Source organism: Scylla paramamosain, chromosome 24, assembly GCF_035594125.1.
Source record: "Scylla paramamosain isolate STU-SP2022 chromosome 24, ASM3559412v1, whole genome shotgun sequence".
Lineage (NCBI taxonomy): Eukaryota > Metazoa > Arthropoda > Malacostraca > Decapoda > Portunidae > Scylla > Scylla paramamosain.
The window spans coordinates 19,393,108-19,409,018 of record NC_087174.1 but is presented as its reverse complement, the minus strand read 5'-3'; the positions used below and the strand labels follow the sequence as shown (position 1 = coordinate 19,409,018).

At 41.5% G+C, this 15,911-nt stretch overlaps 1 protein-coding gene and 1 long non-coding RNA gene across 4 annotated transcripts in view; one reads left to right on the top strand and one right to left on the bottom strand.

Annotated features, from left to right (window-relative positions):
* The window catches only part of LOC135112847 (uncharacterized), a 233,143-nt gene that overhangs the window by 44,018 nt on the left and 173,214 nt on the right, over window positions 1-15,911 (top strand). The window lies entirely within an intron of this gene.
* Window positions 1-15,911, bottom strand: part of LOC135112846 (zwei Ig domain protein zig-8-like) — a 96,654-nt gene that overhangs the window by 39,789 nt on the left and 40,954 nt on the right. The window contains exon 2 of the mRNA XM_064027727.1: window positions 828-899. Coding sequence (XP_063883797.1) covers window positions 828-885 — 58 coding nt within the window. The 5' untranslated portion in view covers window positions 886-899. The remainder of the gene's footprint in view (window positions 1-827; window positions 900-15,911) is intronic.

Genomic DNA, 15,911 nt, shown 5'->3' with positions numbered 1-15,911 from the left:
TCCTCCAACCTTCTCTCCTTCACTGTCACTCCTCCTTTACCTCTCCTGTTCCTACTCGTCCTCCTCCTCTTCCATCAGATCCCTTTCAACTCTCTCCCTTACTCCGCCACTACATCCCTCCTTAGCCTCCCTCCACCGTACAGATTTCCTTCATCCACTACCACTGGCTGCCTGCTCCTACCGCCCCTCCACACTCCACATCCCCGCCCTGTCGTCTCTTCCACCTGTTTGAGGAGTAAATATCTCCCTTCTGGAACCGTCTGTGAGCCTATGAATAAAACAATCATGGAGATGGGCCCAGCCGGGACGGACACACACACACACACACACACACACACACACACACACACACACACACACACACACACACACACACACACACACACACACACACACACACACACACACACACACACACACACACACACACACACACACACACACACACACACACACACACACACACACACACACACACACACACACACACACACACACACACACACACACACACACACACACTGTGAGAGAGAGAGAGAGAGAGAGAGAAAGAGAGAGAGAGAGAGAGAGAGAGAGAGAGAGAGAGAGAGAGAGAGAGAGAGAGAGAGAGAGAGAGAGAGAATTTACTCTCTCTCTCTCTCTCTCTCTCTCTCTCTCTCTCTCTCTCTCACCACACACACACACACACACACACACACACACACACACACATAAACACACGCAGACACACATAAACACACACACACACACACACACACACACACACACACACACACACACACACACACACACACACACACACACACACGACTGCAGTGTTGACTTACCAGGGCAGGTGAGGAGGAGGGCGAGAGACAGCAGGTGAGCGGCGTGCTGTAGGGTCATGGCGGCGGCTACACCTGAGAGGGAGAGATAGACACACCTGAAAAACACCGCTGCACTTTATCCCACATCGCCCTTCCCCTTCATCTGTATTCTCAAACGTTTTGGCGTCTTCCCCCCCACTATTTTTAACAAGCTCTAGTGAAAGGTATTGTTGTTGCGATGGATGTTTGTATGATTGTAGTTGTTTAACAGTAGTCAGGTATTGAAATGTGTAAGATAATTTTTTTTTTTTTTTTTTTTTTTTTTTTTTTTTAGATGAGGAGAAATATTACAAGGTTAGATTAATGTATGGATGAGATGATAAGTGGAAACAGGTTGGTGTGTTTTTATACAGGGACTGCCACGTGCTGACTTGATGGCTTCTTGCAGCTTCTCTTATTTTCTTATGTCCTTATTTTAAGGATTCTAGTAATAGTTTTTAGTGATCGGGTAGAGATATGTAAGGTAGAATGTGATTAGAAAAAATTGAAAGGTCATTCTTATTAATCATTAGGAAAGACAGATGGAAATAGGTAATTATTAGTAAAGACAGATGAAAATAGGTAATTATTATAATAGACAGATGGAAATAGGTATGTATGTCCGACGTGTAGATCTGATGGCTTCATGCAGCTTTCATTATTTGATTTATCATCTCATATCTTTGTTTTTTTTTTCCATTTTTATGTCGTATCTATTACTTTTTTTTCATTTTTATTTGTCTTATTTTCATTTCATATCTTTATTATGTTCATGAATCTCCATCACTAACAGGAAAAAACAAAAACATCCACAAAAACGCTACAACTCATCTCTTTGGCTTTATGAGAGTGATTAAAGTGCAAATCTTCAATACTGGCTTTCCTCTCACCCTTTTCACCCTTATCGGTACATCTCCCTGCACCCTTGGCCTCCCCTTCATCCCCTGCGTCACTATCACTCTCCCCTCCCCTTCTGTCCCCGTCGGGTTAAAGATTTAGATATTTATCGTTTGTTACTTTATGTGATTCGCTGGATATTGATCGAGAGGGGCAGGCTGGGAAAGACCGGGCAGGTAGAGGCCGCTCTGCGTTTTTTCTCGTGTTAATTTTTTTGTTTGTCGGATTAACTGAAACACCTGGAGGACACAAAGGAACACAAATGAAAAGCAAGTAGTGGAATTTTTGTCTTATGAGGTTGTTTGTGATAAGCTGTAGTTTTTATTAAGTTAGAGAGAGAGAGAGAGAGAGAGAGAGAGAGAGAGAGAGAGAGAGAGAGAGAGAGAGAGAGAGAGAGAGAGAGAGAGAGAGAGAGAGAGAGAGAGAGAGAGAGAGAGAGAGAGAGAGAGAGAGAGAGAGAGAGAGAGAGAGAGAGAGAGAGAGAGAGAGAGAGAGAGAGAGAGAGAGAGAGAGAGAGAGAGAGAGAGAGAGAGAGAGAGAGAGAGAGCACAGAGACAGACAGACAGAAAGAAACAGACAGAAAGATACACACACACACACACACACACACACACACACACACACACACACACACACACGCACACACACACACACACACACACACACACACACACACACACACACACACACACACACACACACACACACACACAAGCCATCACTCGTTACTGCTTTCTTTTCGTGAAGGAGGCCTCGAAATGAAGTAAAGTAGAAGCCTGTGGAGAGACGCGAGATGCCGGGGGCGGATAGGAGACACAAGAGACGAGGAGAGGATGGAGGATCAAAAGGAAGGCATGATTAGGTTACTTAGGATGGGACGACGACACAGGAGGTAGTGGTGCAGGAAGAATAGAATACCGGCTTGCTGCGTGTTTGTCTTGTGTCCTGCTCTATCGGTTATCGGCGTGTGTGTGTGTGTGTGTGTGTGTGTGTGTGTGTGTGTGTGAGATCTGTCCAAGTGAATTAATGATCAGTTGCTGTTTATTCTTTGTTATCTTATGTTATTATTTGCCTTTCTCTTCTTTTGATCCGTCTGTCCTCACTCTGTCTCGTGTGTGTGTGTGTGTGTGTGTGTGTGTGTGTGCGCCGCGCGGCCTCGCCCTCCATCATCGTAATTAAGGGAGCAGTGAGCCACCCACCGTGCAATTTCTTTAAGTGATTTCGGAAATTTTTGCCTTTACTACCTCTAGATTTACCTGCGGCGCAGCTCACAGGCAGCGAACGTAATGGAGGTGACAGAATTGACGCCTCCTTTGTGTGAGCGCGTGTGTATAGGAGTGAATAGCTACGTGTAAGGCCGTTTTCACACCAAGGTGGCACGTCGCACGTGTCAAGGCACGTAGCACACCACTTGAAAACGAACATGAGGAAATCTATGAAACCTTCCTCACCGAGGTGGCGTGACTCGTCGTATGTGCCACGTGCTTTCTTTGAATGCCACTCCGACATTGAACATGTCCGTTTTTTTTTAAGTGTGCGATTTGCCACCCCGGGCTGTGATGCCAAATTCTAATGGAACTTTCATTTCCAAACCTATTATTAGACGATGTAGTATTACATTTTTTTTTAAATTTTAATAACAAAATATACAATAAAATGAAAACTTTTTGATGTATGGCACATGTTGATTAGTTTTCAAGAGATTTGCCCCAGCACATGTGACAACACTGTCTAATGAGAGGGACACGCAGCCTTGTAGGAAACCGTTGTCTTTTTTGTTGTCAGTTGTCTTTTGTGCTTGCTCTCGTGCACAACTACGAGTATGCCTCTTCCAGACAACGAACTATTTAACATAAAATTTGTAGAAGCTGTGAAGAAATACAAATGTTTGTATGACACAACATGACCTAAGTACATCTCCAAGGATGAACAGGACAAGGCATGGAACTGCATAGCAGAGACTTTTTTTTTTTCTTCTTCTGCGGGCGACTACAGCACCAATCAAAGCAACAATAACCTCCTGATCCGATGATGCCATCTTGTGCACTGTGGACTGCCACCCCTTTGGTCTGAAATCACCGTGCCACTCGTCACTTGCCACTTGCCACCTGCCACTTGCCACGTGCGATGTGCCACCTTGGTGTGAAAGCGGCCTAAAGGTGCCCAAATGAACGTTAGCAGAAAGCCAGTGGGTATACATGCAGTAATCTCTGTGTCAAACAAACTGCAAATCTGTTAGTGTACGAGTAAAAGAGCTGATAGAATTGATGTCTCTCTTGTGCGCGTATGTGTAGGAGTGAATGGTTGTGTGTAAAGATGCCCAAAAGAAAGTAAGCAAAAACCCAATAAGTCTACACGTGCCACTGCCTTTATAAGACAAGCTGTAAAAGACTGTTACCTTCAGTGTAGGAAGGGACAAGTCAAAGGGAAGTCACATATGTACACGTAAAGAAACTGATAGTGACTGGCAGCTTGCAAGGAAGGTGTACATGTTTAGTTAGAGATGCACATATTTGACACGCCTCGTGTTGTTCGGCATAAGACTGACACCCAAGGAGAGAGGAAAAAAGAAGAAAAAAAAAACGAGAGGAAAGAGTATAAATCAATAGTGATAGATTAAACAAACGTCCTTTTGCCGCCTTGTTATTTATTGAGGACAAAGTCATGACCAAACAGTTTAAATAAGTAAATAACAACATTCCAGGTAAATAGTGCATTAGCTGAGACTCGCTGACCTGAAGTGAATTAAGAGTATTAATTCTGGCCAGAGTATGCTAGAGTTTAAAATTATAATATGTTCTCTACGGATTGTAACTTTGCTAATGCACTCACACTGCTGCTTTTGTCCTGTGTGTGTGTGTGTGTGTGTGTGTGTGTGTGTGTGTGTGTGTGTGTGTGTGTGTGTGTGTGTGCGCGCGTGCGCGCGCGCGCCTCGCCTGTCTGCTCTAATTATCACGCCACCTATTGCTATATTACGTCTGCATACCGTAGTCATTTACATCGAAATCAAATTATACAGCGAAGTAATGCGCTTTACTCATTATCCTTCGTCACTGCTGTCATGCATGTGCCCTGGCGTGGAAAGATACATTTTACTCTCTCTCTCTCTCTCTCTCTCTCTCTCTCTCTCTCTCTCCTCTCTCTCTCTCTCTCTCTCTCTCTCTCTCTCTCGTTCTCTTGCTCTCTCGCTTTCTCTCTCTCTCTCTCTCTCTCTCTCTCTCTCTCTCTCTCTCTCTCTCTCTCTCTCTCTCTCTCTCTCTCTCTCTCCTCTATCTCTCTATCTCTCTCTCTCTCTCTCTCTCTCTCTCTCTCTCTCTCTCTCTATCTGCATCTCTCGCTCTCTCTCTCTCTCTCTCTCTCTCTCTCTCTCTCTCTCTCTCTCTCTCTCTCTCTCTCTCTCTCTCTCTCTCTCTCTCTCTCTCTCTCTCTCTCTCTCTCTCATGCACACACACACACACACACACACACACAGGGGACTGGTGTCACTAGTGGTATCATTCATCAATGTTTATGCAGGACCCGCAGAGCGCCAGACACGAGCGTATTAGCACAAACTGCCCCGCTGGAGCCGCCCTCTCTAAATTCTGAAATATGATCCCGCACCGGCCCCGCTCGGGAACTGTGCCATAGAGGTGCTTCATGGCCGCCCCGGTGCTTGCGTGTTATATATGAAAAATGCAGCGTGAGTGCGTTGTGAGTGGCACGTCATAAAGTTGGCCTTATGCAGGTGGACCGAGGGCTGGTGTGGCTCGTTGGGCTGATGCCTCGGGTTTTAGGTTAGGCGAGCACGAGGCTGTTTGCTGGCCCCAGTGTTTGCCTGTGTGGGTGATTCGGGGTGTGTGTGTGTGTGTGTGTGTGTGTGTGTGTGTGTGTTGTACTTTGTGTTACGATTTCATCCTGCGTCTCGGTGTTTGGAGGTGTTACGTTGACTAACACGCTTTACTCTACCGGTGTAGTCTTAACTTCTTTCTTCCTTGGTTAACTCTTTCTCTGGGTGAGTTTGCTGTACTTTGTGTTACGACTTTCACGCAGGGACTGCCTCGTGTAGGCCTGAGGGCTTTCTGCAGCTAGCCTTATTTTTTATGTTTCTATTTACATCAACATAAATTATTTAACCTATGTAATCTTAATGTCTTTAATCTTCGTTTAACTTTCTTTGAGCGAGTGTGTTGTGTGTTTCCTGCACGTTATATCATGACTTAATTCTGTGCTTCACTGTTTGGGGTATTATGTTCCCTCTAAACGTAGATTGGTATAGTTATGGTTCCAGTTCATTAACTCGTTCGTAATACCTGGTAATTCAGAAACATGCATTTGGTTCTAAGGGTCTAGAAAGTATTCGAGCCAGTGCGCTTCCAGGTGCTATGGAAAAAAAAAAAAAACATACTTTTTTTTAATAAAATAATTAACAAAGAAATAACTAACAGCAGAAGGTTTGTTCTTCATTGCAAGGGTGTTTGTGATAAGCCACACTATGCAGTCCAAAGGATAATATAAGCGGCGGTTCCTCCCCCACTCACCCTTCCCCTCAAGATATTCTATTAAATCTGAAATCCTGCTAATTTCATAATGTTTAATGAGTACGAAGTTGGTGCTTTGAGTTCTGTACAGCCTTTGACATTAAGCATTACACTCCGGAGTAGTACCTCTGAGTATTGCACATTAGGCAGATTCGTGTCCTTTACTGACGACTTGGTGCAGAATTTCGAGTAAAGTCGCTCCAGTGAATCCTCCTAATTAGACTAACACTTTGCAGTTCTCTGTTTAAGTCAGCTGTGTCCTCACTAGTTCATGAAACACCCGAGACTTGGAAGTGTATGATTTTCCGTGATTTTAGGACTAATGATTATGAATATTGAGTGGGAAACTACTTCCTTGTTGTACCTTGAGATATGTTCTTGAAAAGTGTAAAGAAGCTATACACGCAGTGGTGGCCGTAAAGAGAGATTTTAATGGTGGGCATAAATTTGTATTATCCTCAAGTATAATTTCCTGGAGAACCAATAATAGCCACTTCTCTGAACTCCTGGCCTGCTTTTCTGTACCGCCCGAGCTGAGGTTAATATTGTAGCGTACTCGCTCGATCAAACAGTAAGACGGGGACTGGATTAGATAGCCCTTGTGGTTACTGCTCGTGGCCTCCTCAGTAACATTATGATTACTGCTCCTGGCTGCAATACAATTAATGGTCTGAATTTATTGCATGTTGGTTAGGAGTTGATAAAAAAACGACTGACTGGGGATAATGTGTAAGACTGGGCCGGTATTCTGAAACGCTTTGCTCTCTCATTATGACTACGTGTGTGTGTGTGTGTGTGTGTGTGTGTGTGTGTGTGTGATAAAAAATAATTTCAAGAATTCAAGGCCGTATTGAGCGTTAGTCCCCAAATATTACTAGATTATATCAATATTTTCACACCTTGAAGAAAAAAAAGGAAAACAGGCAAACCGTTAACAGGAATCCAGCCTCAGTATAATTATTTAGCTTTACACACAAGAAGACTGTGTCCATCACCTCAACCCGTCGTCCTCGACCTCACCATCAACACAATTCTGCCGCCCTCTTTCCTCCCATCCTCCGCAGCTTAACCAATCATGTTCTGCTCTTAACCAGTTATGTTGTGCATTGTCTTGTTCATCAGGTTAGTGTATGTGATGACTTTGTAATATTTGTGAGTCTCTTTAATTTTGTTTCCTTTTTTCATGCAGGAATATGTGTATGAGTTCAACTTTGCCTGTAATTTTTCTGTCGGTTTGTTACACGGGTATCTCCCCTGGAGCAGGGATGCATTATATATGAGTCAGAGTCATGAAGGAGTGAAGACACTGTCTAGGTTGCACTAACTAATGGTGGGCAGAACAGTGACTCAACAGGTGAAAACAGAAACAGGCGAGGAGTGTACGAGTGAAAGGAGGGAAAGAGAGAACACACTGGTGCACTCTTGTGACTGGTGGCGATCGTGGGATAAAAAGGTGACACAACCAGCCCAAATCAAACTGAATGTTCTTGTTGCTGGTTTTTGCATGAAGCACAACTTTTTCATAATCACACAAAATGTCTGAACAAATTGAGAAAACCTCTACTAAGAAGAAAATGAAGAAGGGCTCCCGATTCCTCCGTGCGCTGAAGAAGCTGCTGTGCTGCTGCTGTAGCAAGGCGAAGCAGCAGGACGAGGAGGCCGAGGAGTACGTGGTAGTTGAGAACCCACGCCAGGATGAAGGAGAGAAAGTCGATGTGTGTGAGGAGAGTGGCAGCCTGGCTGACAGCGGCTCGGAGACGGCCCAGTCACTGCAAGTGACTTGCGGACAGTCTCCTGAGTGCGAGTCGGCCCAGAGCTTGCCTGAAGAATGCGTGGCGCTGGAAGATCCTGTGCGTGAGGCTGGCCAGAGCTCCTTTGACGATGAGTATGTCTCTGCGCCTAACGTGCAGACGTCGTCAAAGGAAGGCAATGAATCCCCTGAAGAGTCCCTAGACTGTGAAGCGGTGTGTGATGAATCCTTGATTGAGAGCATTTATGCTCTGATTGAAGAGCCTCTGAAGCCATCAGCGACAGAGGCCTTAAAGTGTGTTGAGGCGATGCCTTCACCGTCCGAGGAGCAAGGCAAGGCTGAGGGGCAGACAGAGCGCTGTGCTGCAAAACGTCGGCGACGCAGGAAGAAGAAGAAAGTGCGACACGAGGAGGAAGACCATGGCGGCGAGTGGCAGTTGGTGTGTAAGAAACCAAGACGGAAGAAGAATGAGACAGTCCTCCAGGAAGCCATCAAGCCCTCTGAGCCTGAGCCACAGCGCGTGTCCCGCAAGCCCAAAAAGCCACGCCGGGGCAACAAATGCCCTCAGGACGACCGTGACCGAGTGCGTCTGTCGTGGCAGGAGAGCACAGTGGAGGTGGCGGTGCCGGTGCCGCCAAACAGACGGCGTCACGTCATCGGCACGCGGGGAGACACGATCCGTCAGCTGCAGCAGCAGTACCCCGCCGTGCGTGTGTCAGTGCCACTCCCGCAGGACCTCGAGTCCCGGGAAGTAATCATCCAAGGACCCAAGACACAGGCTGACGCCGTGGCGCTGCAAATCACCCTCCACCTGCAGGCAATAGAGGAGAAGCTGCGCGAGGCAGAGCAGCGGCGCCAGGAGAGAAAGAGAGCGGTGCTAAAGGTGGAGGTGGCACCCGACATGCGGCGCCACGTGGTGGGTCCTCGAGGCGAAACGCTGAAGAGGCTGGCACAGGAACACCCCACCGTCAGGGTGACGGTGCCGCCCCCCAGCGACACTCGGACCACCAGTGTGAGCATTAAGGGACCATGCAATGAGGCAGCTGTTGTCGCAGACTGTATCATGGCCTGTGTGCAGGCTGGAGGCCAGCGGCAGCGGCAGCGGCAGCCCAAAAAGGGAAAGCAGTGAGGAGGCAGCGTACTAACTACTGCACCCCGTCATTACAAGGACCTGGCAATTACAACACGCTAGACTAGTTTAGGCTTGAGCTAGGTTAGGTTAGGTTTAGGTTGGGTTAGGCTTAGTCATATATGTCAAGGTATCTTTGTGTGGCAATCACAATGAAAACATTTCCGAGAATATCCAGTGACTAATTTCGGAGCTACAGGCGGCCGTCATCACAGGGGAGCGCATATACTGCCATAGGAAAAATGCGACCCGGCACGCTAAGTGAAAACAGAAGAACAGGAAAACGTAAAAAAAAAATAAGTCATTACATAAAATAAAAATTCAAAAACCTGTAGGATAACAAAAAGTCTGTCCTTAATGGAAAAAAAAATGAATAAAAAAAAAAAAAAAAAAAAAAAAATTATATATATATATATATATATATATATATATATATATATATATATATATATATATATATATATATATATATATATATATATATATATATATATATATATAGAATGAAATTCGTAAAATATACAAATAAAAATATAAATGAATAAACGAAAATGAATAAATAGATAGAAAATAAATATGGGAAGTAGAAAATTATATATATTAAAATAGAACAAAAGTTACTGAAAATAGTTAAATCAATCAGTTAAACAATCAGTTAACAAATAAATGAATATTAAAATAAACAAATAAATAAATAAAATAAATAACCGTTCTAATCTCTATACCGACCTATTGCTTTAATTTCTTGCCTCTCTTTTAAAGTTTTTGAATATACCCTCAACAGGAAGATTCTTAAGCATCTATCACTTCACAACCTTCTATCTGATCGCCAGTATGGGGTTCTGTCAAGGCCGCTCTAATGGCCGCTCTAATGGTAACCTTTTGGTAATCCTCCTAACTTTCTGGTCATCCTCTTTTAGAGATTTTCGTGAAACTTTTATTGTTGCCTTGGACATATTAAAAGTTTTTGATAGAGTCTGGCACAAAACTTTGATTTCCAAACTGCCTTCCTATGCCTTCTATCCTTCTATCTGTAACTTCATCTCAAGTTTCCTTTCTAACCGTTTTATTGCTGCTGTGGTAGACGGTCACTGTTCTCCTAAATCTATTATCAGTGGTGTTCCTCAGGGTTCTGTTCTCTAACCCACTCTCTTCCCATTATTCATTAATGATCTTCTAAACCAAACAAATCTCTTGTTCTATCCACTCCTACGCTGATGATACTATCCTGTACTTCTCTACGTCTTTTCGTAGACATTCGACCCTTTAGCAAGAAAACAGTTCATGCAGGGAAGCCACAGAACTACTGACTTTTGATCTCTCTGAAATTTCCTATTGGGGCAGAGCAAACTTTGTATTGTTCAATGCCTCAAAAACTTAATTTCTCTATCTATCAACTCGACACAACCTTCCAAACAACAATCCACTCTTCTTCAGTGTCACTCAAATGTCCCTCTCCTATACACTGAACATCTTTGGTGTGTCCTTTGCTTATATTCTAAACTGGAAACTTCAAATCTCCTCTCTAGCTAAAACAGCTTCTATGAAGTTAGGCATTCTGAGTCGTCCCCGCTAGTTTTTCTCACCCACCCAGTTGCTACCTCTGTACAAGGGCCTTATCCGTCCATGTATGGAGTATCCTTCACATATCAGGGGAGGGGGTTCCACTCGTACCGCTCTTCTAAACATGGTGGAATGAAAAGTTTTTCGTCTCATCAACTCCTCTCCTGTAACTGACAGTCTTCAGCCTCTTTCTCATCGCCGCAATGTTGCATCTCTTGCTATCTTCTACCGCCATTTTCATGCTAACTGCTCTTCTGATCTTGCTAACCGTATGCCTCCGGAACTCCCTACCTGTTTCTGTATTTCATCTTTTTTTTTTATTTGAATTCTTTCATGATGGAGGTTTCAAGACGCTTAACTTCCATTATTTAATATTTATATTTGGAATCTCTATGGGAACTGGCATTAAGTGAGCCCTTTTTTATTCAAAAATTTTGTTGCTCTAGGCCAGTGGTCCTCTTTCATATAAAAAAAAAAAAAGTGGACCATATTAAGTTCTTAGGCGTTTATGAAGATGAATTTTTAAATTGAGAGATTTATGTTAAATCTGTATGTATGAATTTATCAAAAACAAGTGGAAGTTATATAGAGTATGACACTAGTTGACAAATGAAGGAATGGCGGATGTATGTTAATCCTTATGTTACCCTCGCATCATAATATATAATCGTCTATTTGGAGATGTTCCTGCCCTTAATACCTAAGTGATGTCTTTGTGGCACAGAATTGTAAACCATGTGTTTTAAAGGAAAATATAAACACACAGCAGACGTGCTTAACACTTTCAGTCTTCTAAATTCTCAGATAGTATTTCAAAAGGCCACAAAAAATTAATAGCCGGATTCTCATGAGTGTTTTATCTGTTAATAATGTAGAAATCTTGTTAATCTTTCTCTAGAATCATATAAATACGTTTGGAAATTCATGTAATTGTAGATTCTTTTGAATGTAGTGGAGGTGCAGAGCGATGTTCCAGAATGTGGTCCTGGGTGTGGTGCACGAGAGTTGTCCACAGCATCGACTCAGAGACGTGGGAAAAGATGTCTAGAGAAAGAAGAGCGGGACATCTGTTACTGTGTTCATTTTTCTCATAAATGTTTATTCTTTTTTCAATTTCTTTTTTTTTCAGTTTTCTTTGTTCTTACGTATTTGTGTATTACGTCATGTATCTCTCTCTCTCTCTCTCTCTCTCTCTCTCTCTCTCTCTCTCTCTCTCTCTCTCTCTCTTTTCTCTCTCTCTCTCTCTCTCTTAAACTAACAGCAGTCACATCTACTTTTTGTTGACCTTTTTGTTGCATTTTAATGGTGTTTGCTTTTTTGCCTTCTATTAGTTGTCTGTTTTATAATGTTTCTCGTTTAAACTTAATGTGAAGAGCTTTATGATTTTTTGGGGGCCATAATTCAGTCACCCACTCACTCACTCCGTCAATACTCTCTGATTTCTCAGAGCAGTTTTCCTCCTTTCCTTTCACAGTACTCGTCTCTCCCAAACTTAAATTTTCCCTGCTCCCTCACACGCTTGCGTATTTGTACCGTCTGTATTTCATCTCGCAGTCCATCATAACTTTCATTCAGAAGATTAGATTTGCCAGCCTTAAAGATGTAAGCGTGCACCGCTGGCAGCAGCAGGGAATGTAATGAAAACACGGCCGGGTTTCACTCTTCTTGCTTTTGCTACAATTTCATTTCACAATCTCACTTCGGTGTTTTATTGCTTCTTTCTTTTGAGTCTGATGCCTTTCAATCAGTCAGTCATGTAATCGGTCAAACAGCCACCCAGTTAATCAATCATCCAATCAGTCGGTCAGTTAGTCATTTATTTGACTGGTCAGTTTAATCTATAGATTATTTTTACTACCAGTCACTGCATGAACTAAACAATGAATCAGTGAGTTAATCAATCAATCAGCCAGTCAATCAGTAACATTCACCGCGACGACACGCAGCTACAAAGCAACAACAGCCGAGTTGGATTTCTGTGAGTGAGCACGGCAGAGAAGTGCGGTCCTGTCAGTGCACAAGTTGTAGCAATTCTCTTACTAGCACAGTATTTACTAGGACATACAAATACGAAATACGCTGCATGATTTGCAAGGTTACACTGTTTGAAAAAAAAATACACATATAATCTCTTCATAAGTTTAACATTGAATTGAGCATCAAACGCAATAAACACATGTCCAACTAATTCAATAATTGCTCTAATAACTTCATGCGGTTTTCATGACTTGAGCGATACACGTAAAACTCACATGACGAACTGAAGTAATAATAGCTTTTGATAATTATTGTCGCTCGGGGCAAATGATATAATAATGCATTCGATAAAAAAAAAAAAAAGGCAACAACGAGAGCATGATCCAGATTCAGGCGTGTATAGTTGTTTAGTTGTTGAATTAATAAGGATAATTGGATGGGAATGACTATTTGTTTCTTTCATGGTTGTGTTTGTGCAAATTGTGAAGAGCGGAGTGGTGTGAGTGGGGGGGGGGCCTTCCTGTTCGGCTCTTATTTTATTTATTTATTTATTTGTTTTTGTTGTGTGCCTGTTCTTGTTATTGTTGTTGTTGTTGTTGTTCACATTATATTATTCATTGCAATTTGTATTTGATTATTCTTTTTTATTTTTTTTCTATTTTATTTCATTTTATTTAATAACTTTATTGCTCTATGCATTGTTATTATGATTCTTGTTAATTTGTTGGATTTTTTAGCTTCCTTATTTTTTTTTTATCCTGAGTTTTATAATTGTACTCTGATTAGTCACTTTTAGTTTATGTCACTGCATGGAAAGCTTTCTTCATATAGGCATGATGCATTAGATGTTTAATCTGTCACGTTCTTCCAGCTGTACAAACAACTGTCAGCTGTGAATCAATGTTTCAAATGTGGTCGATGTTGTGTTGGTGGTGGTGGTGGTGGTGGTTCTTTTCCAATTGTTTATTCATGTTCTTCCTTTCTCCTCCTCCTCCTCCTCCTCCTCCTCCTCCTCAATATTAGCAAAAAACACATCATTGAAAAAGAAAGTCAGTAAACGAGTCCATATTTCACAACTATATGTTCACATATAGTGTGTGTGTGTGTGTGTGTGTGTGTGTGTGTGTGTGTGTGTGGATGACTAGAAAAAAAAAAAAGTTACTATAGATGAAATGAATTTTTTTTGTAAAGGTTAAATGTGGTGCAGTAACATGCCAGGTTGGGCTGCACGTGCCGGTGGCGCCATAAACGCGGCCAGCACCATAACACCACAACACCAGACGCCTGAGTGGCTGCAGTGGCATAACACGACGCTTGTGTGGCGCGTTGTATTTTTTGCCTTTCATATTTTTTTTCATTTCCTTTTTGTTTTAACATGTTGTAGTTTTATTTTTCTCTTTTTGTAACTTTTTTTTCACGCTTCCTTGTTTCGCTTTTCCTATTTTTAATGTATATTTTTTTTGACTTCATATTTACGTCATATCGTGTGACGCTGCACTTTTTCCTCTGATATATATTTTTCAAACACAATATTCAAGTTAAAATTTCTAGTTATTACCTGGTAACAAACACTACATTGGCAGTATACTCGTGTATATGTATATATTCATTTCCTACAGCAGTATTACTTACATTTGTCTCTCTATGCGATGTTCTAGCAGTGTATATTTTTCTTTCTTTCACTGTATTTATGTTTCTTTAAAAGTGTGTATTTTTCTTTCAGTATATATATATTTTTTTCACTTTAATTCAGTATTTGTATATCATCACGTGGTATCTCACTTTTTCATCCAATATTTTTTCTTTGCATCGTATTCATATTTATATTCCTGTCCTAACCAGGCAACATACACTCATCACAGTATTTTTTCCTCCTCACACTGTATTATATTTATTTTCGGTTCGTGTCCATTTTTTTTTTTTTTTGTATTTTCTCCTTCGATACAATTTTAGTTCCTGCTGTTACCTGGTGCGACATTTTCTCGTATAATATTTTTTCCTCGATATTCATCTTTTTATCGTAATTGTATGATCTGTTTTATAAGCGTAGCATTTTCTCAAATAGGTGATTTTTTCTTACTTATATTCCCCTTCGTATCATAGCATACTGTGACTTTTTCTATTAGAAGTGCTTTTTTTGTGTTCCCTTAGTACGTGTTTTGTTTCATTTTGTATTTTTTTTTTCATGTTCACTATCTTTATGCATGTTATTATCTGACATGACATTTTCTCGTACAATAATTTTTCCTCTCTCTTTCATATTCATCTTTATCATAACACGGTGTGACTTTTCTATTAGCAATACTTTTTTATTCCTACATGTTTTTTCTTCTTTGACACTATTTTTTATTCCTGGCATTACTTGGAGTGGCATTTTTTCATAATGCTTTTTTTTATTTCCTTATATTCACGGTGTGACTCTTTCTATTAACATTTTTTTTTTTCCATTACTACAAATTTACTTTTTTCTTTTCCCCTCTTTACATTCCTGCTATTACCTGGCGTGACATTTTCTTACGCAACACTTTTTCTCTATTCATATTCACCTTTTGTATCATAACAGGTGTGACTCTTTCTAATGGCAGTACCTTTCTCGTATCAACACAGTACTCCCAGGCCGGTGTAGGAGACGCAAGGCCGTGTCTGGATGAGTAACAAGGGTCATGCTACTCACGCCACGCTGTTAGCACGAACACGAACGTGGCCTGAGCGTGGGTGTCATTAGTTAATTCAGTATATTAGATTTCGTTGCCATGTACCTTTGTGTGTGTGTGTGTGTGTGTGTGTGTGTGTGTGTGTGTGTGTGTGTGTGTGTGTGTTGCGTGTTTTAATTCCGTGGGGGTGAGATCTCTTGGTGAGGTTTCATATAATATCCTCGCAAAGTTTTGAGTTAATCTTATTTAATTTTATCCTTCCTTCCTTCTTTTTTCGTCTTTCTTTTGTTCTCTTTCTCGCTTCTATCTTTTTTTCCTCACGGATACACTTTTTTTTTCTTCCCCTTTCGTTCTCTCTCGCTGCTAGCCTCTTTTTTTCCTCAACTTTTTTTTTTTCTTTCTTTCCATTTCTTTGTTTTGTATTGTTGTATATTTTTCCCTTGAATTGTCCGAAGAACAGCCGTGTGCTTTAATTAATGTGGTATCAGACGTATTTTTTTTTGTCTCGTTTATTTTATTCTTTTTCATCTTCATTAAATTCCATCTCATGCTTTTAAATTTTTTTCTTCCTCACCA